Raw genomic sequence first — 26,754 nt, forward strand, 5'->3', positions numbered from 1 at the left:
AACCTAGATTTCCTGGTGAGGAATCCATGTTGATTTTATGGAAATATTTTAAGAGAAGAACTTGATTGTGGTATTTATCTTCACAAACTTGCTTATGGTTCCACTAGGAACCTTCACTGCTTTAGGAGGTCCAGAGATACTAAGAATGTAATTCTTGCTAAAGCAGCTGGCCTTCTAGTTTGGTGCTGTCCTCACCAGGGTCTCAGATCCAGTGCCTGTTGCCTGAAGGAGAGGACCAAGGGCTTTGATGCCAGGTGCATATTTGATTTCTCTCAGTCTGTGTCATCCTCAGCCATCTTGGTGTGTAGCTAAGGAGCTGTGGCCATGTGTAAGTTCATTCTTTACCTGGGGACACAGACCTGACTCCTAGCATACTCCTAGTGTCCAAATAGCCTTCTACCACTGTCAGTCAGCAAACCCTCCTTTTTGTTCATTCTGTTCACTTGTATCACCCTTATTGTGATTGTCATCTACGTGAATCCAGGTTAGTCCCCTGCCTTTATTTAGGAATTTAGTACCTAGTAGTTCTTTCCTACTCACCCCTTCCCTTATACAGAGCAACTAAAATGCATACAACATTCTAGCTGACTAATACACTCAACTCCCACGACCTCTGTCTTACCACAGGGATCCTCAAAAATAGTAATTCCTTAGGACTCAGCATTTCATGTACTTGTGCTATCTGTATGCTTTTGAATGTGAAATTCTTCTCACTGCTCATAGTCTCCTAGGATCTCTTTCCCTCTGATACTTCCTAAGTCTGTTTTTTTTACATTACTTCTCTTCCTGTTTGTTAACAGCCCAACCAGATTGGCCTACATGCCGTCTCCCATCTGTGTGCCTTTGCACTGACTGTACCCCATGCCAATTAGACAGTAAACACACATTATTAAGTGCCTACATATGCCATGCACTATGCTAAGTGATGGAAGTTCAATGAATGGGAATAAGGAATATCCTCCTTACCTCTTACTCAATCCCTTCAAGATGCAGTTCAAGCAGCATCTCTATGAAACTGTTATTGATCTTCCTCAATTTCCCTTCCTCCCTAAATACCTTATATTTATTTTTATCTATTTCTTCTGCATATACTTTTATATGTATTTGTTATTTGGGCAGCTTAATGGTGCAGTGGATAGAATGCTAGGCCTGGAGTCCAAAAGACACATGTTCAAATCTGGTCTCAGACCCATATTAGCTTTGTGACCCTGGTTAGGTCATTTAGCCTTTGTTTACTTTGTCTGTAAAATGGTGGTAATAACAGCCCTTGCCTCCTAGCGTTGTTGGGAAGAGCAAAAGATAATAATTGTAAAGTGCTTCACACAGTGCCTGGCCCATAATAAATGCTATAGAATTATTAGTTGTTATTATCTCCTCTAGTAGAGAGTAAACTTTTGAGTAAAAATTATTTTGGGGTTTTTTTTAATCTCAGGTGCCAGTATAGTGCCTAAAATATAGTAGACACTAAATAAATGCTTATTCTTCATCATCACAGCAGGTTCAGTTCTTTTCATCTCTCCATTAGCCCAGTCCATGGCCCTCATTCTCTTCTCACTTAACTCCCTTTACATTTAACCATTTCAACTATACATTGCCCTCTACCATTCATTTCCTGCCATTAATTCCTCAACCCTGAATCACTCCCACCCACTGTCAGCCTTCTTTACTTCTTAATTTGCTGAATACTCCTAATGAAAATTATGCCTCTGTACTGGGGGCACTAACCAGTTCATATTTTCTTCTCTGCTGGGCCCTCACAGCTGCACAAAAAATTCTTTTATTCTTTTCATTTCCTCCTGTGCCCCTCCCCACTGAGAACCATCCCTTGTAACAAAGAATATTTTTAGGAAAAAGAAATGGAGGTCAAAGAGAAAAAAATAATGCAGTGAAATGAATTACATGCAATGTTGCATATACATGGACCCTGCCACCATTGCAAAGGGCTTGGAGGGAATTGTCTTCTCATTTCTCTACTTTGGGGTCAAGCTTATTCTTTGTAATTTTGCAATATTCATTTTCACTTCTTTTGTAGTTGTTATTCTTATCATTTCCATGTTGTAATCCTTATGTATATTTCTCTGGCTCTCCCTATATTACTTTGCGTCAGTTCATGTGAGACTTTTCCATATAATGGAAAATAATATTCCATTACATTTATGTATCACAATCAGTGGATATTTTTCTTTGCTATCAAAGAAAGTGTTGCTATAAATATTTTGATGTATAGTGAACCTTTCTTTTTGTCACCAACCCCCTTGGGGTATATTCTTAATCCTGGAGCCCCTGGGTCAAAAGGTCTATATATTTTAGTCACTTTTTTCACATAATTCCAAATTACTTTCTAAATAGCTGTGCTAATTTATAGCTCCTCCAAAAGTGCAGTGATGTTCCTTTCTTTTCACACCCCATCCCACACTGACCCCTGTATACCTAACTTTTATCATCTTTGCCATTTTGCTAGGTACCAGGTAAAACCTAGGGTTCCTTGCTTTGTGTTTCTTTTATCAGTGATTTGGAGCATTCTTTCATATGGTTTTTGTCTGCAATTCTTCTGAGAACTGTTTGTTTATGTCCTTTTATCACTTCTCTGTTGGGGAATGGCTTTTGTTTTTCTGTATTTCTCTTTGTTGTCTATATATCTTAGATACCAAACCCTTATCCAAGAAATTTGGTACACAGATTTTTTCCCAGGAGATGGCTTCCCTTCTTATCCTAGGTGCATTAACTTTTCGTGTGCACAAAAGCTTTTCAATTTCAGGTAATCAAAATTATCTATCTTATTCTTTGTAATGATCTCCATTCTTTGTTTGGTTAAGAATTCATCTCCTACCCATAGCTGTGAAAGATATGTGCTTTTTTTTTTTAATTTTTTTTTATGGTATGATCTTGAATATTCAGGTCATGTATCCATTTTGAATTTGTTATTGAATATGTTTTAATATATTCACCTGAACCTAATTTTTGCCACACTACTTTACAATTTTCCCGGCAATCTTAACAAATACAAATGAGTTCTTTTAATAATTTATACTTTTAGGTTTATTGAACAATAGGCTATTGTTGTTCCATTTCTCCTTTGTCTAGTTTTGTTTCATTGTTAAATTTTTATGGTTTTAACTAACAGTAAATGATTTTCAATGATTACTGCTTTATAATGTAATTTGAGGTCCGGAATTGCTAATCTTCCTTCATTCCTACGTTTTTTTCATCATTTCCCTTGATATCCTAGATCTTTTGTTCCTTTAAATGAATTTTGTAACATTTTATTTAACTCTGTAGGATTTCCCTTTGGAAGTTTGAGTACTGTTGTTCTAAGTCTGTAAATTAACTTTGATAGTGTTGTTATTTTGTCAGAGGAAAAATCATATCCCTGAAAATATACATTAGCAAAATAGACAAAGAAAGCACTAATGAACTGAATATATATTTACAAATTCAGATTGATATTATTAATGAATTAGATCATTTGAAATGGTGATACTCTAGAATAGGGATTTTTATTTTATTTTGTTTTATTTATTTATTTTTTGCTTTTTGTTGAGGCAGTTGGGGTTAAGTGACTTGCCCAGGGTCACACAGCTAGTAAGTGTCAGGTGTCTAAGGCCGGATTTGAACTTATGCCCTCCTGACTCCAAGGCTAGAGCTCTCTCCACTGTACCACCCAGCTGCCCCTAGAATAGGGATTCTTAACATTTTTTGTGTCATGGACTCTTGGCATTATGGTGAAGTCTTTGGACGCCTCAGAATAATGTTTTTAAAAGTTAAGGGAAATGCAAAATTTCATTTAGAGTTTAGTGAAAACAAAGGTGTAATTTTTCCCCTCCTAGTTCACAATCTCCTGAAATCTCTGAGTCCCATGGGGATCTCTAGGTTAAGAACCTCTATTCCTGAAATTTTCCCAGCAAATACAAGGATAAAGCAAAGGTGCCCACTTTCCCTATTATTATTTGATAAAGTTCTAGAAATACTAACAATAGCAGTAAGAAGAGAGGAAGAAACTAAAGGCTTAAAGAAAGGCAAAGAAGAGAGAAAACTGTCCCTATTTTCTGATGACATGATGACTTATAAAATTCTAGGGAATCAGCAAGGAAAGTAGTTGAAACAATAACTTTAGTAAAGTTGCTGAGAATAATCTGACAAAAATAAAAAAAAATTTTCTATAAAATAACATAATCCAAAAAGCAATAATTGGGTGATCTTATTCAAAGTAACTACAAAATGCATTTTAAAAAAATAGCTGAAATGATATTTAATGTTTATAGCTGTGCCTGTTTTACCAATATAATAAAAATGACATTATCATTAAAGTTAATTTACAGTTTTAATGCTCCACCAAATCAGGCTACCCAAAGGAAAGCTTATAGAGCAGATACAATAATAACAAAATTCATGTGGAGAAATCCTTCTTATTTTTTGATTTGCAATCACATTTAGCAGCGATATTTTAAATTTTATCATACTTCCTGTGCTTATTTCCTGCTCTACTCTTCAGATATCTTCACCTCTCATCTTACTGAGAAAATGTAGGCCATATGTTGCAAGCCCCTTCATTTCTCCTATTTCACACCTCAATTCCTTCTTCCTTCACCCCTACCTTTACAACTCTCCTTTCCCCTTTTACCCTCATCTATTAGGAAGAGTTGGTTCTTCCTCTGCTAATACCAGCTCCTGTGATTGTGCCTTCTATCCTCTCCTGTCTATAATCTTTTTTTCCTCATATTAGTTCCTTTCTCTCCTTATATTCAGTGTCACTCTATCTTCTGGGTCCTTTTTTAATTGCCTACAAAAATGCTCTGGTCTACCCTATATTTTCTTCAGAGTTTCATAGATTTAGAAGAAACCTTAGCAGTAATAAAATCCAGACTTCCCATCTTAGAGATCAGAAAATTGATGCTTATCAAGGTGAAGGGGTTTTCCATAGGTCTCACAGGTTTTAAGATGCAATCATATCAAAACTCAGTTCTTCTGATGTAAAATACAATACTGTTTCTACTGTACCACACTGCCTTATGTGATCCTGTCAGGGTACCAGCCTATGTCTTTTTCCCTTTTACTGACAGACTCCTAGAAAGAATCTTTTCTATTCACTGACACCTCTTGCTCATACCCCTTAACACTCCTTGGCACCTTACACTTTGGATTCTAGGCTTACTCCTTAACTCTTTCAGAGGTTACCATCAGTCTCTTACCTCTTAAATTCAATATTCTTTTTTCAATTTTCATTTTCCATGACCTCTCTGCAACTTTTGACACTGTGTGACTGGCTCTTTCTTCTGAAGATTCCTTCCTAGACTTCCTTGATGCTATACTCTCCTGACTGTTCCACCAGGCTGATTTCTTCTCCTCATCTCCTTTGCTGGACCATGTCTTGTCCCATTATTGTGGTTATGTTGAAGGGTTCCATTCTGAACCTCTTCCTTTTTCACTGTTTTCTCTTCCATGGTGATTTCATCTGCTCTTATAGGTTAGAATATCATTCCTATGTAAATGACTCCCAAATACACATGCACATGCACATGCACATGCACACACACAATATATATGTTTATAAAATAGCTAAATTTTACATAGGGCTTTAAAGTTTGTGAAGCACTGTACATATATTAACTCATTTTGCTGTCTTAACAACTCTGGGAGGTAGGTGCTATTATTATCTTTATTTTATAGATGAGAACACTAAAATAGAGGTTAAATAAAATGCTCAGGGTCACACTAGTAAGTATCTGAGGCAGAATTTTTTTTTAATTAATTTTTTTTTTCAGTTCTGAATTCTCTCTGATTTAACATTTTGAACTCAGGTCTTCTGGACTCCTAAAGCAGTGCCTTATCTACTGTACCACCTAGCTTTCTTTCCAAAACTTATCTGTCTCCTGAACTGTCCTGACCTACATTATTACTGGGCTACTGCACATGTCAATTTGGATGTCCCATAGGCATCTCAAACTCAGCATGTCCTAAGTGAAAACCATCTTCCCCCCTAATCAAACCTATCCTCCAACACCTACTATTTTCTCAGTCACCTGGGTTGATGGTCTCTTGATGCATCTCCCCAGTATCCAGTCAGTTGCTAAAGCTTTTTGAGTTCATGTCCACAATCTCTCCTATTCATACCTTTCTCATAACCTGTATCACAACACCCCCCACCCCAAGTCATATCTTCTCATCTCTGAGGTTCAATTTCCTTATCTGTGACATGGTGATAAAATTTGCCCTGCCACCTCACAGAGTTATAAAGAAATCATCTTGTAAAACTTCAACACTATAAAAATGCAAGTTAATGTAAGTGAAGCTGTATTCTTTTGAACATAATACTCAAGAAGAGGCGAGATAAGATTTAAATGACCAACATGATGTTTATATTAAGTGAAGGTGGTATCCATATCATAACTTGTGTTAACTTTTACTTCTGGAGATATTTCCAAAATGCAAAGACATCATCTTTGTTTCTTTGAAAGAGCACATTTATTGGTCTTCATTTCCCACTAGCTTTTTCTTTCTAAAGTTCTTTTCTTTTGTTTCTGCCATGCATGAAGCTCTTCATGCATTCCCCCAACTGTCAGTAAGGGAAGAGTGTTTCATAAAGCATGCGCAGTAGAATGAAGGGGAGGATGACGCAGCTGTGAGTTGGGCAGCCTGGGTTTTTCTCTCATCTCTACTGTTAACCAGATATGTAATGTTGGTCAAGTTACTTAACTATATTTAGGTTAGGTTTTCGCATCAATAAAATGGGACAGTTTTTAAACATGATTTCAAACCATAAAATTCTAATTATATAAATTATATCCGAGTTTTAATGTAAACATTATGTGATTGTTTTAGATTTGATGAATTTGATGAGGCAATTGATGAAGCAATTGAAGATGATATCAAAGAAGCTGATGGAGGGGGTATGTCTCTGTTATTTTCAGCCCTGTCGAAAATATACTCCACATACCCTGGAAAAGGACAACAGGTTTAAATATTATATAGTAAATGTTACTAGTGCATATAATATGATGAGCAACCTCATTTTCAAATTAAATACTCCTGATTATTTTTAAAAGCATAGAACCAGACTTTACTTATTATGAGGGAGTTTTTGTTCTATGGCTGGTTCTAAATTCTATATTTTCATTATAACTATTAAAAGTGTTTACTTTTTTCCCCAAGTGGAAAATCAAAGGAAACTTTTTACATGAGGTGTGTTGATTTTCAAGTATTTGTTTTCAGAAAAGCTCATTGGTGACTTTTAGACAATCTGTTTTTCACCTTGATTTAATAATCAAGGATCTCATAATCAGGATCTCTTAAATTTTGTTACAATAAAAGACTAGAGTAGTTACTGTAAGGGTAATCATACCTAATGAATTAAGAGATTCGATCATAGTTCCCTCTCATAATCTGATCCTCTCAGAACAGCTTCTGGTTTTCTGTCAGACATGAACAAAGACCAATACATCTGCTTCTAAGAAATACCCATTATTCCATGAATACGAAATGTGTGGATTCAGAGAGACAAAACAACCCAAACTGTGTGGGAATCACATCCCAGAAAGCGATGTTGACATCTGTATAATGGATGGTGGTATGAGTGTTCCATTGTGGAGCCAACCCAAATTTATGCAACAATAACTTGCCTTCTCCAAGTAGAGGCAAGTAGCCTGACCAGGTTGCTAGCAAGCATTGGAGTATTCCTGCTATTGGTTGTTATTGGCCACTTCCTTTAGAGAAAGAGAGTAGAGTCTATTGATGAAAACATGCCCTGTTTATATGAATATAAGTGCTTTTTTTTTTTACTACCAGGTCCTTGAAGATTGATAGTTTCTTTGTCTCACTGTATTTGATGAACCCCTTTGCCCACTTCATGACCTTGTGAAGGATAGGGTCGCTTTTATTGACTATAAATGGTTGTTTGTTTGTTTGTTTGTGTTTAGCCTCTGTCAGATAACCAGACTTATAAACTAGAGATGATATCAGCTTGTGTTGTCTAGCTGGCACCAGGTCCATTCATAGGAAAGCTCTCAAAATACCTGTCTACCAAGTAGGTTAACTGAAGGGCAGCAGGGGTTGAAATGACCTTGCCAAGGGAGTCTGCCATTTTTTGAACAAAACTTAGATTTAATTAAATTTGTTAGCAGCATTACAAATTTACCAGCTGAGTTTTTATTGTTCTTCATTTTCAGGGATAATATTGCCTAGTAAACTGAGAATTAACCTGGTTTCAGATGTCACCTCTGAGGATTATTATCTTTGTGACCACTGCCAAGTCTTTTAACCTCTCTGTGCTTCAGTTTCCTCATTTGTGAAATAGGGATATTATTACCGGTAGTGCCCATCTCATTGGGTTATTGCAAGTCTGAATTGTGATCTTCTCTTTAAAGCTTCACAAACATGAAAGTGCCGTCTGTTTGCTATTGTTATTAGTCAGTCTGGTGCAGGGTTGCCTTCTTTATAATAAACAGGTTTAAATAAAAATAAAATTAAAATTAAATAAAATTAAATAAAAATTAAATAAAAGCCTTCTTTATAATAAACAGGTTTGTTTGGCATAATTAGAGGCAGCTACCAACAGCCATTCTTTGACATTCTCATGACTGTCTTGTTACAGCATAAATACTAGGTCTGGTTCAGTAGGCTGAAGTAATGAGAAAGCTGCTTATTGGTTGAAATGGGGGAGGGGGTTGAACAGTTGCAGAGGAAGGGTGATATTCTTTTGTAAAATATAAACTGTGAATGCTCCATTTCTTCACTTTTTTCTCCTTTCTTTGATATAGGAATTGGCAGAGGAAAAGATATTTCCACCATTACAGGTCACCGAGGGAAAGACATCTCAACCATTTTGGAAGAAGAAAGGAAAGAAAGTAAGCGGCCACAGCGGGCAGCTGCTGCCCGACGGAAGAAACGGCGGCGGCTGAATGATCTTGATAGTGACAGCAATCTGGATGAAGAGGAGAGTGAGGATGAATTCAAGATCAGTGATGGGTAAGCTGGAAGTGGAAAGACAGAGCCATTGGTGCAGGCCAGCAGTGACCCAGCCAGAGATGATGCGGAATAGAGAGAGAACTTGAACTATCAGAGAAGCTAAAGCTCTTTATTCTTTGTACACTGCAATAGAAATTAGTCTTGGGGCAGCTAGATGGCACAGTGGATAGAGCACTAGCCCTGGAGTCAGGAGGACCTGAGTTCAAATCCAGCCTCAGACATGATACAATCAGTCTTGAATTAAACTGCTTCAGTTTTTAAACTTTTACCTCATTTTAATTAACCACCGTAGATGCAAGTGTGCCACTTAAAGGTGTTTATTAGCAATTAACCAACTATTTCTTAAGCACCCATTATTTGTAAGACACTATACTAATTAGCTTGTACTGGAAGTGATTTTTTTCCCTTCCTCAAATCCCATGTACCTTTCTTTTGAATCTCTCTTCTTTACTTATGACATTCTAAATATTAATATGCTTATTTGTATAAATATCTTTTTTTCCTATTAGGTTATAAATTTTCTTAGGTGAATGATCTGTCCATTTTCATTTGTTGCTTTAGCACCTGTATTCATAGCACAGTGCCCTATGCACAGGAGATATATTCAGTAAATGGGTTTGGGGGATTTTTTGCCATTTTTTTGTTTGTTTGGGGGTTTTTGCATTGAATTGGACAACAAAGAAAAATAAAACAATATATGCCTCCCAGGCACTTAAAATCTGACAATTATAATTTTATTTTATATCTAAATCTAGCATGTTTATAGTTTCAAAGCACTTTATGTAGACCATCTCACTTGATGGGGAAGTAGCTTGACTATGTTATTCCCATTTTACATAATTTCCTGATTTTACAAGAAAGAAAATTCAGGCACATGATGACTAGTTCATGTTAGAACCCTTCCTACTGCTAAAGTTGGCATAATAAATTAGTACAAGGACTGGGAATTGAAACTAGATCTCTCAGGTCTTGGCAAACATTCACAATCCATTCTTTATTGTCCATAATTTTCGCCTCTTGGACAGATCTCAGGATGAGTTTGTTGTGTCAGAGGAGAACCCAGATGAGAGTGAGGAAGAACAGCCGTCAAATGATGACAGTGACACCGAATTCTGTGCCCGAAGACCCCGGCGACACCACTCCAAGCCAATGAGGCAGAGCAGGCGTTTGAGAAGAAAAACAGTGAAGAAAAAGTACTCTGATGATGATGAAGAGGAAGACTCTGAGGAGAATAGCAGAGCATCTGGTAGGAATCACTCTTGTATCAGCATTTCGTTCCATACCAATATGTCTTAGCTTTGTAATTTAAAAATGCCTAAAATAAGAAAAGACTTCATTCTGAAATGTTCAGATATAGTATGAGGTTTCTTTTGTTCTCTCTTTAGTTTCTACATTTTTAATTTGGTTATATTCTGCCAACATTAACTAAGCATCTACCATATCCCAAGCTCTTTGGGCTACAGAAATAAGTAACATGTTCCCTGAGCCTCAGAGTGTTTACAGTCTAATTTGTGGGGAAAGATGTACACTCCAATAGACACATACATCCTTGTGTCCTAGCACAGTACCTTACACATAGGAGGTACATAATAAATGTCTATTGAATTAAATTGAAAATCACTGGTATAGGGCCTAAGAGTTTAGGTGAGTGCTGATGGTGCTCACAGAAGATGGGGATTCTTCAGTCCTGTCCTGCACAGTCCATTTGTGTATTGGATGTGCCTCTGGCTGATAGTGCGCAGCAAAGAGTTTTTGATTGTTGAACTGGGTCAGTAGTAGATGTTTCCATGCACAGACTGCATCTTACCAATATTTGAAGGAAAATTTCTCATTGAGGATATTCATTCTCTAACATTTGTAACATCTGGACGCTCATTAAAATTATAGACAGGAAGAAGTCTATTTACCATACTTATCTCTTATGAAAAGGACCCTACTGTCATTTAATTGATAAACATTTTCTAAGTACATAATATGTGCTGTTAGGCACTGTGTTAGGCACTGGTGATACAAGGGTAAAGAATGAAACAGTTGCTATTCTTCTGGATCTTGCATCCATATACATACACAAACAGACTTTCATTTATTGTTTGGTCATTTTTCAGTCATGCCCAACTCTTCATGAGTACACATGTATATACAAAATAAGAGAATATTTACAAATAATAATAGTTGACATTTATTTATTACCTTAAGGTTTAAAAAGCACCATACATATATTACCTCATTTGATTCTTACAATACCCTTATGAGGTAGCTTCTATTAATACCCCCATTTTACAGTTGAGGAAACTGAGGCAGTGAGGTTAAATGACTTGCCCAGGATTCCATACTAATTGTTGGAATTTGAACTCGGGTGTTCCTGACTCCAAGTCCACTGATTTTACCCACTGTGCAGCCTGCCTCTAGCAGAGTAGTTAAATACAAGGTCATTATCAAGGGGGGAGCCACTAACAGTTGGGATAAGAAAAGGCTTCATGGGGGCAGAGCCAAGATGGTGAAGTAAAGGGAGGGCCTTGCCAGAGTTTTACCAAATTACCCTTCAAACAACTTTGTAACTAATGGCTTAGAATGAATTCTGGAGCAGCAGAACCAACCCAAGGACTGGGTGAAACAATTTCTCTAGCCCAAGACAATTTGAAAGGTTGGCAGGAAAGGTCTGTCTCACCGCGGTGAGAGTGGAGTGCAGTGCAGTGCTGGCCACGCATCTCAGCAAGCCAGCACCATGCTTTTTGGGGGCAGTGGCTGCTACAGCAGTAGAAGCACCTTCCTGAGCTCTCAGCCCACAGATGGTAAAGGGGTCGGACAGCTGGTCAGAAAGACGGGACCCTTTGCTGGTATTTGGTGCAAGATACTGTTACATTGACTGTACGTGGTATAGGTTGAATTCCTAGGACCAGGAGGTGCACTAACAGGAGCTGGGACCCTGGTCAGAGTTCCTCACAGACCAGGAGAGAAGTAATTATACCTCTCCTTAGATCATACCACCTTGAAAGAACTGAAAACTTACAGACCCCCAGAACTAGTTCTGAAAACAGCAGCATGAAAAACCTGAAGTTTGGGATAGTACCCCCTCTACCCCAGGAGCAGAAATCAACTTTAGCATAAAAGTAAAATTCAAGAAATAGGCTGGGAAATGAGCAAAGAACAAAAAAAGACCATAGAAAGTTACTGTGGTAGTAGGTCAAAAAAAGTAGGTCAAAACTCAAACTCAGAAGGCAACAAAGCTTAAATAGCTATGTACAAAGCCTCAAAGGAAAATGTAAATTGGTCTCCAGCCCCAAAAAAAGAATTCTTCGAAGCGCTCAAGAAGGATTTAAATCAAATAAGAGAGGTACAAGCAAAATTGAAGAAAGAAATGAGAGTGATACAAGAAAGTAGTCAACACTAATATGAAAATATGTTTTATATGATTGCACATATATAACCTATATCAAATTGCTTACTGTCTGAGGGAGGGAGAAAATTTAGAACTCAAAATTTCGCTTAAAAATGAATGTTAAAGGGGCAGCTAGGTATTGGCATAGTGGATAGAGCACCAGCCCTGAAGTCAGGAGGACCTGAGTTCAAATCTAGCCTCAGACGAAACACTTGACACTTACTGGCTGTGTGACCCTGGGCAAGTCACTTAACCCCAATTGCCCAAAAACATGAATGTTAAAAATTGTCTTTATATGTAATTGGAAAAAAAGATATGAAGTACATGATATAACATTTTATGTCCCTTTTGAAGTGACTTAATTGAAATTTTCAAATAGTGTTTTTATGGCATAGATGGAATTTTTCTGCTGTGCCATTATAGTAAGAAAAAATTTGTGTCCCCAATTTGTAAATTACCAGAGGACATTTTTGTAAATACATTAAAGCTTAATTTTAAAAATAAAAAGACATATTGAAGAAAAAGAAAAATGTCAACAGCTTGGTAAAAGAGGTACAAAAAAATACTGAAGAAAATAACACCTTAAAAGAAGAGAATAGACCAAATGGTAAAAGAAGCACAAAAATCCACTGAAGAGAATTCCTTAAAAAGCAGAATTGACCAAATGGAAAAAGAGGTACAAAAATTCACAGAAGAAAAGGAACTCCTTAAAATTTAGAATTGGGCAAGTGGAAGCTAATGACTTCATGAGACATTAAGAAACAATTAAACAAAATCAAAAGAATGAAAAAAAAATAGAAGAAAATGCAGACTCTCTTATTGGAAAAACAACTGACCTAGAAAATAGATTGAGGAGAGATGATTTAAGAATAATTGTACTACCTGAAGACCATGATCAAAAAAAAAAAAAAACCTGCACATCATATTTCAAGAAATTATCAAGTAAACTGCCTTGATATTTTAGAACCAGAGGGCAAAATTGAAATTGAAAGAATCTACCTCTCACCTCCTGAAAGAGATCCCCAAATGAAAACTTCCAGGAATATTATATCCCAATTCCAGAGCTCCCAGATCAAGGAGGAAATATTACAAGCAGCCTGAAAGAAACCATTCAGATATTGTGGAGCCACAGTCAGGATAACAAAGGACTTAGCAGTTTCTACATTAAAGGCTTGGAAGGCTTGGAAGATGATATCTGGAGGGCAAAGGATTATAACTCTACCCAGCAAAACACATATATATATATATATATATATATATATGAGTATAATTCTTCAAGGGGAAAAAAATGGATATTTAATTAAATAAAGGACTTTTAAGCATTCCTGATGGAAAGACCAGAGCTGAATAGAAAATTTGACTTCAAATACAAGACTCAAGTATAAGAAGATAAACCGTAAAGAGAAGGGAAATGAGCAGAACCAGGAGAACATTGTATACAGTAATGTTATAATATAATGATCAGCTGTCAGGGACTTAGCTATTCTGATCAAGACAATGATCTAAGATAATTCTGAAGGACATATGATGAAAAATGTTATTCACCCTCTAGTGAAAAAACTGATGAGTCTGAATACAGATTGAAACTTTTTTTTTACTTTTTTTTTTTTGGTCTGTTTTCTTTTGCAATATCGTTAATAATGGTAATACATTTTGCCTGACTTCACATGTATAATTTATATCAAATTGCTTGCTTTCTCAAGGGGGCAGAGGAAGGATTTGGAACTCAAAATTTTTTAGAAACAAATGTTTAAAAATGCTTACATGTAATTGAGAAATATTTAATGAAATAAAAAAATTGTTTGCAATCTGGAAAAATAACTAATTGGATATATGCAGGGAGAATCAGGAGTTGTTGAGCACTAAGGTTACAAATTTGGGAGACTGAAATGGTAGTTGACTTCAAAAGAAAGTTTAAAACTTGGGGGAAGTTTGGAATGCAATTGATTTGAAGGGAATAATTTGTGGAATATGAGTAGAAATTTTTCTTTAAAAATTTGGCAGAATTCTGAAGATGGGGGGCAGCTAGGTGGCGCAGTAGATAGAGCACTGGCCCTGGATTCAGGAGGACCTCAGTTCAAATCCTGCCTCAGACACGTAACATCTACTAGCTATGTGACCCTGGGCAAGTCACTTAACCCCCATTGCCCAACCAAAAAAAAAAAAAAAAGAAAAAAAGAAAATTCTGAAGATGACATTTTTCTTATTCTAATCACATTGATTTTACTCATGTAAAAGTTTATTAATTTTACGTAATCAAAATATTCTGGTGTGTCTTTTGTGATTTTCCAGACCTCCTTCTGTTTTGCTAATAAGGAAACCAAATTGCCTAAAATAAGATGGGTTCCAATCCCAGTTCAAATTTACTACCTAAGTCGTCTTCTACCTTCAAATCAAGCTAAGGTGTGCTAAGGCCTGTTCATGAACAACAACAATAATAATAAAAATAGTTCCCCATGATAAAGTATATAAGAAGCAATGTTGCATGGTGGTTGGAGAGCCTGCTATGTCCACCTGGTGTATACCTGCTTATTCTGACCTATATGTGATCCTTGGCAAATCCTATAACCTCTCAGTGCTCGAAGCATCTCTTTAAGACTCTGACTTGCAGATAAGGAACTGCTTTGTTTTGGGGTAGAAACAAGTTTCCTCATCCCTCTACCAACATCACCAGTCCAATCCCTATTCGTCTATCAAAAATATTCAGCCCTTTAAGGTTTACCAAGTATTTTACAGACATCTCATTTGATCTTTACAACAACCATGTAACTAAGACATATAGGGAACTGATTGAAATTTATATGATTTCTCTTTTCATATTTATATTTATGCTTCTATTGAGTCTTGTGTTTGAATGTTAGATTTTCCGTTCAGCTCTAGTCTTTTCATCAGGAATGCTTGGAAGTCCTCTATTTCATTAAGTATATAGTTTCCCCCCTGCAGGATTATACTCAGTTTTGCTGGGTAGATTATTCTTGGTTGCAATTCTAGTTACTTTGCGTTTTGGATTGTCATATTCCAAGCCCTCTACTCCTTTAACATGGAAGCTGCAAAGTCTTGTTTGATCCTTACTGTGGCTCCATGATATTTGAATGGTTTTTTTCTAGCTGCTTGCAGTTCTCCTTGTCCTAGGAATTTAGAATTTTGGCTATAATTCTGGGAGTTTTCATTTTGAGAACTCTTTCAGGAGGTGATCAGCAGATTCTAATTTCTATTTTCCCCTCTGGTTCTAAAATATCAAAGTAGTTTTCCTTTACAATTTCTTCAGATATGATGTCTAGGCTGTTTTGTTTGTTTTTGGTTTTTTTCCCCCATAGTCCAAAAATTTTTCAATTCTCTCTCCTCAGTTTGTTTTCCAGGTCACTTTTGTTTTTCCAGTTGTTTTCCAAATGTTTGCATTTTCTTCTATTTTTTCATTCCTTTGAATTTGTTTTATTGTTTTTCAAAGTCTCGTAGGGTCATTAGCTTCCACTTGCCTAATTCTAATTTTTAAGGGATTATTTTCTTTACTAAGCTTTTATACCCCTCTTTTTCCATTTGGCCAATTCTGCTTTTTAAGGTGTTGTTTTCATCAATATTTTTTTGTGCCTCTTCTACCAAACTGTTAGTTCTCTTTTCTTACATCACTCATTTCATTTCCCAGTTTTTTCTCTGCCGCTCTTATTTTTTTATTTTTTTAGGCATTTGGGGTTAAGTGACTTCCCCAGGGTCACACAGCTACTAAGTGTCAAGTGTTTGGTCTGAGGCCAGGTTTGAACTCAGGTACTTCAGACTTCAGGGCTAGTGCTCTATCCACTGCGCCACCTAGCTGCCCCCTCTCTGCCACTCTTAATCCCTTAAAGTTGGCCTCTGCTCACCTTTGTGGTGGTGAGGCACTATCTTAAACTGCAGGCTTTTTTCATGCAGCTCTTTTCAGAGCTAGTCCTGGGGGACTGCAAGTTTTTTGTGCTTCCAAGGTGATGTTATCTGGGGCAGAGGTGTCGTCACTGCTGTCCTGATCTACACTCTAGTCTTTACCCAGGAAGGGCCTCTGTTCCCCTGTAGCCAAAAGTATTAATATTCTTCTTGGCCCTGGAACTGTGACCAGAGTTTCTGTTCTCTTGTGACTGACCTCAAGCGCTCCTCTCCACCCTGGAATTGTGACCCAGAACTCTTGTGGGTAATAGAGTTTCCAAACAGTGCCTGGGTCCAGCACTCAGGTTCAGTTCAGAATCTCTTGCAATCTCTTTCTGACCAGTTGTCGGATCCCCTTACCATCGCTGGACTGAGAAACCTAGAAGTTGCTGCTGCTGTTGCTGCTACCACAGCTGGCTCCAAGGCCTGCTGCTAGTGTTGCTAACACATGGGCTCCAGATTGACCCCTACCAACAGACCTTTCCTGTGTATCTCTTAAGTTGTCTCAGTTGGAAAAATTTCTCACTATGACCTGTTGTTGGCTATGCCACTCCAAAATTTGATTTGATATTATTGTAAAGTTGTTTGGAAGGGAATATTGGGAGAGTTCAGCTGGGTTGCTGCCTCTGTTCCGCTATTTTGGCCCCACCCTGGACTCACTCTTTATCTGGCAGCATTCTGGCACCAGAAACTCTCCAAGTAAATACTTAAAGGTTCTAATGTTTCGCATCCAAGTTGGTTAGGGAATCTGTTGTTTAATTTTATAGGCATTTATTGAATGATATACATTAGTTAAGGAAAATAACCAACATGTACAAATTATTGATGTTTGACAGCATATCTAAAGATAAATGACTCTTTTAGCGGCATTCACTTTATATAACAGTGAAAGTTGTAATTTCTAATTTTAATAAAAACTAATAGGATTCTCTTTTTGTTATTGTTGTTTTATTCGATATCCTTTTAAACAGAGAGTGATTATAGCGATTACAGTGAAGATTACCTGGAAACTAGACGGAGAAGGTCAAGAAGAAACCAGAAAAGACAAGTTAACTATAAGGAGGACTCAGAAAGTGATGGTTCCCAGAAGAGCTTCAGATATGGGAAAGAAATAAGACGAGTTCACAAACGCAGGCTTTCCAGCTCAGATAGTGAAGGTAAGAAATAGGATATCGATTTATTGAAACTTGATTGGAGGTGGGGTATTAACCCCAAGTAAGACATGAAGAATAAAGCAAGCTTATGATGAGATATGCTATAAGATTTTTTCATAAAATTGAACTTCTTGGTTTTTCTGGTTATTAATTATATTTATATCATACTATTTTGTGATGTGATTGTTTTGGACTTTTCTGCCATGTCATCTCAAAAGCTGTGTAAGCAGAATCCAGAGCCTCCTCTAGGTCCTGCAGTTCTGGAAGGGTTGTGAGTATAGCCCGGGTAATAGAGACTCTCTAAGAAGCCTGGAAACCATCAGAGAGGCTCCTCAGTAGGCTGGTCACACTGTGTTGGATTCTTTTGGCCACAACAACTCTTAAATGCCATTTACCAACTCATAGACGTGCTGATAATTTGCTTTGCTGGAAGAAGTGCTCACACTGATAAAATTACAGATGCTTCAAGTAAATAAGGTATATAAAAAACTACAGAACGAGTTGCTAGCTTTTGTTTCTTGCTTAAATCATATAGTTTTAATTAGAAATTAAATCATCTTTTTAAAATCCCAGGCATTGCAACTGTTTTTCACACCCATGGTGGATAAAATGGGATCCTTCTCTAGTGTTCTTACTTTGTAGAATTATAGATTCCCAGAATTCAATGGACAATATCTACTTGAAGCATTATTCATGAATGAAAAGGCATTTATTGGGTGCTTACTATGTACCAAACCCTGTGCTAAGTGGTAGGGATATGAATAGAAAATGTGAGATACTCTCTGTTCTCAAAGACTTCACATTCTAATTGGGGGAGGAGAGTTCAGCTAAAGGGTACCTGGAAAAGCCCAGAAGTCCTAAGGGCCTGGTTGTGGGACTGATGCCAAAGCTCAGAGGTTTTTTGGCAATGTCAGTAAGTCAAATTACAGTGCTAGAGTTCTGCACAGAATAAAGGTAAGGGCAGGAGGACTTTAGTTGCAGTACACATGGTAAGGCCTAGAGGTCTCCAGAGAAGGAACAGTTGTCGGTTCTATCTCATCTAACCCTTATGAGCTATCTAGCATCCCAGATGGGTACTGGGTGCTCTGAGCTGATGTAGGGATTGCGGGGAAGGCAGGATTCAAGGCAAGACAGATTATATCTTCCCAAAGTCTTTTTTTCTTTGAGCTAAATATTTTCATAATCATATTTGTACATTTTTAAAAATGGGTAGCCAGCAGGATAAAGTACAAAAGCTAGATAACTTTAAATATTTCTTCCAGATATAAAATTACATAATCATAAAATGATGAAAATGTGAGATGGTGATATTTAAGAGGTCTGAAACAGTTTGTTGACAACTTTTTAGGAACTTATTTTGAACACTAATTAGTTCAGCCTTTTTCTTATGCTTATTCTTATTCCAGTTATTTGAAATCTATTGGATTGTGTTCGTCCTTCCATTTTCCTTTCTCCCAAACTCTGCTCCCACCCAACCACTGCCCTTTTGGGTCCTGATCTGCTAACAGAACAATCCATGAGAAAATTAGGTATGAGGTATTTTGGACAGAAGAGTTGAATGTCTTTTGGGGAGTGTGTATATTATCTACATTCCAAAAACAAATTAGTTTTATATTATCCATTGTGCCTTGCACATGCTCAGCATTTAGACATTGTTGAATTAAGTTGTTTTGTCTGCACTATTTCTCCCCTTCATTAATATCATTAGTTGAGCATTTGCTGAATTGGTTATAAAATTAAGAAAAAGTCAATAGAATGCAATTCCCTGTTTTTTATTCCGTTGTTTCTCAGTGTTGTCATTTCACCACATTTCGTAAACTATTCATTCCTTAAGTGGTTGAAAGCACTGATTTTGGCATAGTAATGTATGTTCTCTATGAGTATTTAAAGATAAGTAATTGAAGTTTCCATGATGAGTTGAATGTTCTTTCTATAGATTAACATGTAGTCGCCTTGAATTTGGTGTCTAGTTCTGCCCTGTTTCCCAGCCATCAGGATCTGAGTTTTGCACAGATATTTATTTAAAATCCATACAAACATTTATTAAGTGCCTACTATGTAGTACACTGTGCTGGGCACTGCAGGGGATTCAAAGATAACTGAGACATATTCCTTGCCCCTGAGGAGCTTATGATGTAATACTTGTATATACAGCACTTTTTCTTACTTTGAGGTTTAGGGGTGAAAGAGAAAGAGAAAGGACCTTGTTATATATAGTCATCATCATTTCTTTCAGTTCACCGAAAAAACCAGTTGACTATGAAAGAAGTCACATACACAAGCTTCTCCCAGATTTGGAGTCAAAGTACAAGATTTCTGAGTTATTAGACTTAGTGGGAGGCGGGGGGGGGTTGCAAAAAAAATTGGGATAATTCTTGTGAATTGTCACAAAGATAGTATGTAATAGTTTCTATGAAAGATAACTGAAGGATAGGGAACTGTTACTATATTGTAAACTTCTTAGGGGCAGAGAGCATGTTTCAAACTTTGTATGCCTTCCCAATGCCTAGGACAGTGATTTGCACATCGTAGGGGCTTAATAAGTAGTTGTATTTATGAACTGAATGAGGCAGAGGTGGGGGGGAGCAATTTTAAAGAGTCTGTTTGCCATCCGATTTGCTAATGGCTTTAAGTCTGCTACTTGTTCCAGAGAGCTACATTTCCAAGAATTCTGATGATGATGAGCCAGCTAAAGAATCTCAGCGGTCCGTTCGGAAGCGAGGTCGAAACACAAATGACTGTTCAGAAGCAGAGGAGGAGGAGGAGGAAGGCCCACCTGCCCGAAAACGACTGCATCGTATTGAGACAGATGAGGAGGAAAACGGTGAGAATGCTGCTGCTGCTGCTGATGCTGTGGAGCAGCATGCAGGAGCCAGCAAGCACTTGGCATCACATGGGCAGCATGACCATACCAGGAAGCCCTATAGGATAGACAGTGATGAGGAAGAAGACTTTGAAAACGTTGGGAAAGTGGAAAGCCCATTGGACTATAGCTTAGTGGACTTGCCTTCTGCCAACGGACAGAGCCCTGGCAAGGCTATTGAGAACTTAATTGGCAAACCATCTGAAAAACCTCAAGCCCCCAAGGACAGCACAGGCAATGCCAGCCTAGCACCCAATGGGACAGGTGGTGGGCAGGAGGCAGGAGCACCAGAAGAAGAGGAGGATGAACTTTTAAGAGTGACTGACCTTGTTGATTATGTCTGTAACAGTGAACAGTTATAAGACTTTTTTTCCATTTTTGTGCTAATTTATTCCACGGTAGCTCTCACACCAGCGGGCCAGTTACTAAAAGCTGTTTTATTTTTCCTAGAAAGCTCTCCACTACAGGATCACTTTTTAGAAGCAAAAATTTCACCAGTCCCTGCAGTCTTTCTGTGAAGTGACCAGTTTTGAACTTTGAAGATAAATAATCGCTATAAATTCCCTTTGATGTTTTTTTTTTTGTCTTTTTTTCCCCCCTAAGTTCATGGTCCTTGGTAATTTCATTCATGGAAAATACACACACAAACCCGTATTCTAATAACAACAAAAGATTTGTATATTTTTGACTTTATAGTTCCTGAGCTCTCCTGACTTTGTGATAAAAGGATGGATAAGAATGCATTCCAAATCTGTCAGGGCCCAAAATGGAATTTGGGGGTGGGAGAAAGCACTTGTGCTTTACTGTTTTCATATTAAATATATATATACACACATATATATTATATTTAAACATTCATAACAGAATACGATTAACAGACAATTTAAAAGTACATGTCTGTATTATCGCATTTTGTGAATTGTAGATAACATCATACCATAGCTCATTTAGTAGCAACCTTCATGAAATCAACTTGTTTAATACTGGAGATAACCACACTTAATGAAAAAGAGACCAAGAAAGTACCATTAGTAAGAGCTCTAATTTAAGTATCTGTTACAATGGAGTTTCTTTGTTTTTAAAAAAAAAATAATAATAATCATCTGAAAAGCATTTGTACCATGAAACATATATAATGAAGCTTGGGCAGCCAAATTGTGCTAGCAGCAAATTTTGTAAAATGGCTTTATGCATATTTGATCAGATCATCCCTGCTGTACCGTGTCTGATGGAAAATATCAATGTGATGATTGTACATATTTGGTCAATATGACAAAAGAGATAGTGTAACCATTACAGATAGCGTAAGTATTATTTTAACAACTGACCACTTAATGTTTAAACATTTGAAAGGTCATTTGAAGATATATATCTATATAGATATAGATATCTGCATATGCCATACATCGAGACGTCGAGCTGACAATGGGATTTTAGCACATTTGATGATGGGAGTGGGTTTTCAGGTGACTCCTAACCAATCTATTCTTGCCCTTAGTATCTACTTCAAATTGAAGTCTACAAACCAAGCAGTTCCTTTGGAAGGTTTTTAGTTTGAGTTTGTGAGTGTGTGTGTATATGAGTGTGTGTGTGTGTGTGTGTGTCTGTGTATGTGTGCATGTTTTGGCATTATCTGCCTGGATATATTAGCAGGTTTTAAATGTCATTTTTGCCTTTGGCCATTAGAACTTTATTCAAATTTATACTACTCACGTGACCAACCTAAAGAAGAAGGAAAGCAACCAGTGTATCTCTAAATTTATGGGCATAACATCCACTTACATGCCTTGACACTCTCAAGACAAAGTGATGTCTGTCATTTTAAGCAAAAAGTTGGGGGATTGAAGTGGACAGTTGAGCACCTGGTTGACCCTAACCATGGTCCTCATTTTATTCAGCCTCTGAATTTTCATCCTGTGAATTTTCAGGTAGGAGCCCTAACATTTGGACAAAGCATAGCCTTTATGATGAACCTTCCATGTGTCCTTTTGAAACCAGAGGTGGTTATCTCTGGTCAGCCCTTTTTTTGCAGAGGGATTTAGATTTTTCACCCCCTTTTCTGTCCATTGCTGGCGATGGATGTATGTTACCTGCTAATGGCACCAAGGGGTCACATCCTATCTCCTCTCCAAATTAAACCTTTTGTGTGCTAGTCAATCCATAATTAAGCACTTCTTTTTTTAATTTTTTTTTTAAAGCTGGCACTAGAACTACATATAAATACCTCTCTAGACAACTTTGCCTGCCTTCCTTTTGTGTCCCTCCCCAGTTTAATCTGCAGACTTAACTTTTGGCCTTGAAAGTTTATAGCTGTTTTGTTTTTTGTTTTTTTTGACTGATGTTGGTTCTTTACTGTTTTATCCTTTTTCACTTTAGTTCTGTAGTTCACCTGTCCATTAATATTTTTGTTGGATTCTAGCAATGTATATTTTGTCTGTTTTAATAATAAAATAAAATAAATAATCAAAGGCAGCCTAAAATTAGGATGCACCAGTAGTATGCTGTGTTGAGAAAGTTGTGATTTTTTATTTTGAAGAGAATGTCCTATTTTAAGGGGAAGAAATGACTTGCATTAACAGGCCACTAAATGCCTTTATAATCCATGCAGTGTTTAATTAAAGTTTCTTGTCTGTTATTTAGAATACATTACAGAGGTTTAATATTTTAACTTCATTTTAAAGCAAGCTGGCAGAGACAGGGTACCTGCCAGTACCAATTTCATTGTGCACCTGAGTAAAGGTAACCACGGTAGACAACTTCCCTTTGATAATATGCCTTGCTCCCCACTCCAGAAACCCACCAGCCCCAGCCTCTAGCTAAAACCTGCACTTTTACTTCAGGCACATCGACAGAAAATGTGACTGTTGTAGGATTAATATGTTTTCATTACATGCCTATGTACAGAAATTCAGAAGGTTCTTTGTACTTCTCCAGTTCAAAAAGTTGTGAATTTCTACAATAGTTTGGCAGATAGATTCTGATTGTGGTACCAGCTTCTTGCAAGTTGCAATTAGGCCACTTTGATCAGCTGATATTTAAGGTCTTTGGATCCATGCCTGTATGCTAAGTGGCAGAACTATTACAACCACAGCTCCTGGGAGAACCCTTCAGCCAAGGTCCATCTGTCTACCCATATAGTTAGATACCTACAGTGTTGCTCTCTAGATAGTCATGAGTATGTACAGCATATAGCTGATTAACCTAGCTAAAAGCTGTAGCAGACCTGAACTGGTTCTGCTCCTTGTTATGCACACTCAAGCTTGAGTTTCTTGATCACCACAAAGGAAATAAGTTTACCATAATGTTTTTCATTGATATGTGAAAATAGTGAGAAAAGCTCATATGCTTTCTCAAAAATATAAGAAAATAATTCAGGACTACCCCAGACCCCCAAAGTAATATTGAGCATTCCATGGCCACCATATAACAAAGCTGTTTACATACTGTAAAACCCCTTAGATAAGATACAAACTAGACTCTCCCTATATCCAATTCCATTCTATAACAAATCTATAAGAGGTTCTAGTGTGTTCATTTTATTCAGCCTTATTAAGTCAGGATTTGGAGTATTTGAGAGTAGACAGTTTCATTTCCTATAAAAATGTCTCCCTTTTTACTGGATACTTCAAAATAAAATCAACTTGGTCATGAAAAAGAATAGGACTTGTAGTTAAATTACAGCTTGGCTTTGAAGGTTTTCTGCAGATGGAATAGTGCTCAATGAAATATTTACTGATTCTAGCATATTACTGCAAATCCAAAGGAAGAAATACAACTAATGACCAAATGGAGATCCTTTGGATGAACTGTATGCTTTCCATGTGGTGTGACCTAGCTAAGATTGCAGTCTTGATAAGGAAATAAGAGTGGTTTGGTTTAGGATATGTAAATAGTCAAAAGGTTTTCAAATATTTTAAAACCACTAGAAACTCCTTAAAGTTTTTAAATGAAATAATTGCAGAATAATTTCTCTTGTTGCCTAGTTCTTAGTTGTCATGACCCAGCCCATTTTGTTTAATAACATTAGGAACCTGATTGATCACTTCATTCTAAGTTTATGGGGGAAAAGCAGGTCTACATAAGTGGAATTAGTGGTAGTGTTTTCATCGCAAGAGAAGTTTTTAAAGCCTATGTTGCACATTAAAGAGATTCTGTTAGAAATAGGGACATTCTTCCCATGATTTTTCGATTTTCTCAGCCCTCACTATGAAGAGAAAAATGAAGTTAAGTTTGAAGTATAGAAACATAATAGACTTAGCTCCACTCTCATGAGGGTCTGTGACATATTCATGTCCCCATGTTATTTATTCAAACTCAGAGTCTCGTTTTCTTTGAATAAGTTCTCAACTTTAGAAATCTGTACTTTAGAGATGTATTACATAAAGAAAAATGATGAAACAATGCATTCGTTGAGCACCTTATATTTGTTTAATTTGGCATGTGTACACACATATATGAGAAAAATATATCTCAAAGATTTTTTTTTCACAGAAAATAATGTTTAAAATAGTGGGTTTTGTCATTGCCATGGGACCAGAAGATAATAGTGATATTCTTCCCCTTGATCTGAAAGTAATACTGTTCTCTAGTAGGCCATGATTGCCAAAGTTGCATAATTTGTTTCTGGTTTACTGGCTTTGTGGCTGAGCATCTCTAAACTTAAATCATCATTTATCATAACAGAATCTATCTTCTCTTCAACACCAATGTCACCCACCATTCCCCATATTAAAGGTCAACTTGGTTTAAAAGTGGAGGGTAAGCTTTGTAGATTTGCTTTGTTGTGGTAATCCTGGAAACAAGAAGTTTTAAATGTGGTCAACCAGAAGTTTTAATCTGAAGTTTTAAATGTGGTTAATAATGTATAGACTAAATACTGTAATTGTTTTAAGAACCTTTCCTTCCGCTCTGCCTTAAGTTATCGTTAGCATTATCACTTCACATTTATTGAATGCCAATAGTTTGCTAGTTGCTGTCATTTTTTTTTTTTTTTTTTTTTAAGCAAAGAAAGAACAAGTCCTAGAGACCTAATAGGTCTGCCCTCAGTCACTACAGGCCAGAAATTTTTTGTAGTGAGCTTTGTATAGATGACTCAGATTCTACATTGTAATGCCTTTTTTTCTTTTACACCTCTCCACTTTCCACATCGCCATAAGTTAAGCATTGTATAGATTACCATCAGTAATCTTTTTCTAAATATGTAATTAAAAAGCCATTTTCACCTAGGTTTGATTGTCTCATTTACCATTTCATTTTTGTGCAGTTCCTTGAAAAAAGTGACTATGCTAAGCACTACAAAAGCAGTCCTGGCACATTTGCAATGATTATAATTTAACGCACAGAAATATTCTAAATTGTAATACCTGTATGGAATACATTATCCTCCATATACCAGATTTTTGGGTGGGTGAAAATTATTTATGATTTCTGAATAAGCTATTTAGACTTTGGGAATAAGAACTTTCAAAACAAAAGGATGTTGAACAGAAACTTCAGTAGAATAGAAACTTTAAATTCATATTTTTTAACACAATTTGGAGAATATGCTGAGGTCTTACTCCTTTTGCCACTGGATGATGTGAGTTAAGAATGGAATCGTCAGCTCTAATTTTATACTTCCTCTTAACTTTCCTCAGTTTATTAAGAAATTTTAATTTTATTGTAAAATGTGTTTTAAAATCTGTATTTATTAAGTTCTGGTGGTAGAACAAGTAGCTGCATGTTAGAAATACAGCCATCCAGAAAACCATTGTTTGGAAATTTAAGTAAACACTCCAGAGCTTCAGAAATCGTTTAACTTATTTTGTACGTTGCAAAAAAAAAAATTTATTTTGCTTAGAGTGACATTTTTTATAATTGTGTACAGCTTTTAAGGGGGTGGGAGGTGGGGAAATAACACCTGAAAGTAGATTGTAGATTTTTACAATTGTGTTTGTGATAGAATATCCACAGGTCTATGCTGTAATTAAAACTAAAACTGCTTAACAATTTGTTCCATGGTCTTTTTCATCCTCCTGCCTGAGAGCTGGATTTTGCGGTTACAGGTCAATTCTGCCACACAAAGGAGCTGCAAAACCAGGAAAACTAACACAAGCACGATCCCCAAATCCCCAAAGGCATTTCCCAAAAACTCAAACAGAACTACAGTGTCTGTTCACATATATGAATGATCAGGATCCAGGGGTCTGGAATGACCCTGCTTAAAAGAACTAGAGTATATTTTGACTATCTGGTTTTTCCAAGGGAATATCATAGCTGGCTTGATGTTTGGTTCTCATCTCCAATAGCCATTTGCAATTTGGGACTGTTATCCTTTCAGAAGAACCTGCCAGTGATTTTTATATTTATCAAGGACAGAGTACAGTACTGTTATTATAATTGCTTATGACTTATAACTTAAGACTACTGCTTTTCATGGATGCTAATTCATGTGCTTTTAAAATAGATAATAGCAAGAAAAAAGCAAATCTTACTAAGTTTTCTAATTCCACTCTCCTTCAAAA

General features: G+C 36.7%; 1 protein-coding gene across 2 annotated transcripts in view; it reads left to right on the top strand.

Annotated features, from left to right (window-relative positions):
• The window catches only part of RSF1 (remodeling and spacing factor 1), a 133,384-nt gene extending 107,145 nt beyond the window's left edge, over positions 1 to 26,239 (top strand). For both annotated transcript variants that reach the window (XM_027848101.1, XM_027848102.1), the window contains exons 12-16: positions 6,820 to 6,887; positions 8,754 to 8,961; positions 9,987 to 10,207; positions 17,206 to 17,391; positions 20,039 to 26,239. In XM_027848101.1, coding sequence (XP_027703902.1) covers positions 6,820 to 6,887; positions 8,754 to 8,961; positions 9,987 to 10,207; positions 17,206 to 17,391; positions 20,039 to 20,613 — 1,258 coding nt within the window. In that variant the 3' untranslated portion in view covers positions 20,614 to 26,239. The remainder of the gene's footprint in view (positions 1 to 6,819; positions 6,888 to 8,753; positions 8,962 to 9,986; positions 10,208 to 17,205; positions 17,392 to 20,038) is intronic.
• The last annotated feature ends 515 nt before the right edge of the window (positions 26,240 to 26,754 follow it).

The sequence above is a fragment of the Vombatus ursinus genome, unplaced genomic scaffold (genome assembly GCF_900497805.2).
Source record: "Vombatus ursinus unplaced genomic scaffold, bare-nosed wombat genome assembly UNPS02005659.1, whole genome shotgun sequence".
Lineage (NCBI taxonomy): Eukaryota > Metazoa > Chordata > Mammalia > Diprotodontia > Vombatidae > Vombatus > Vombatus ursinus.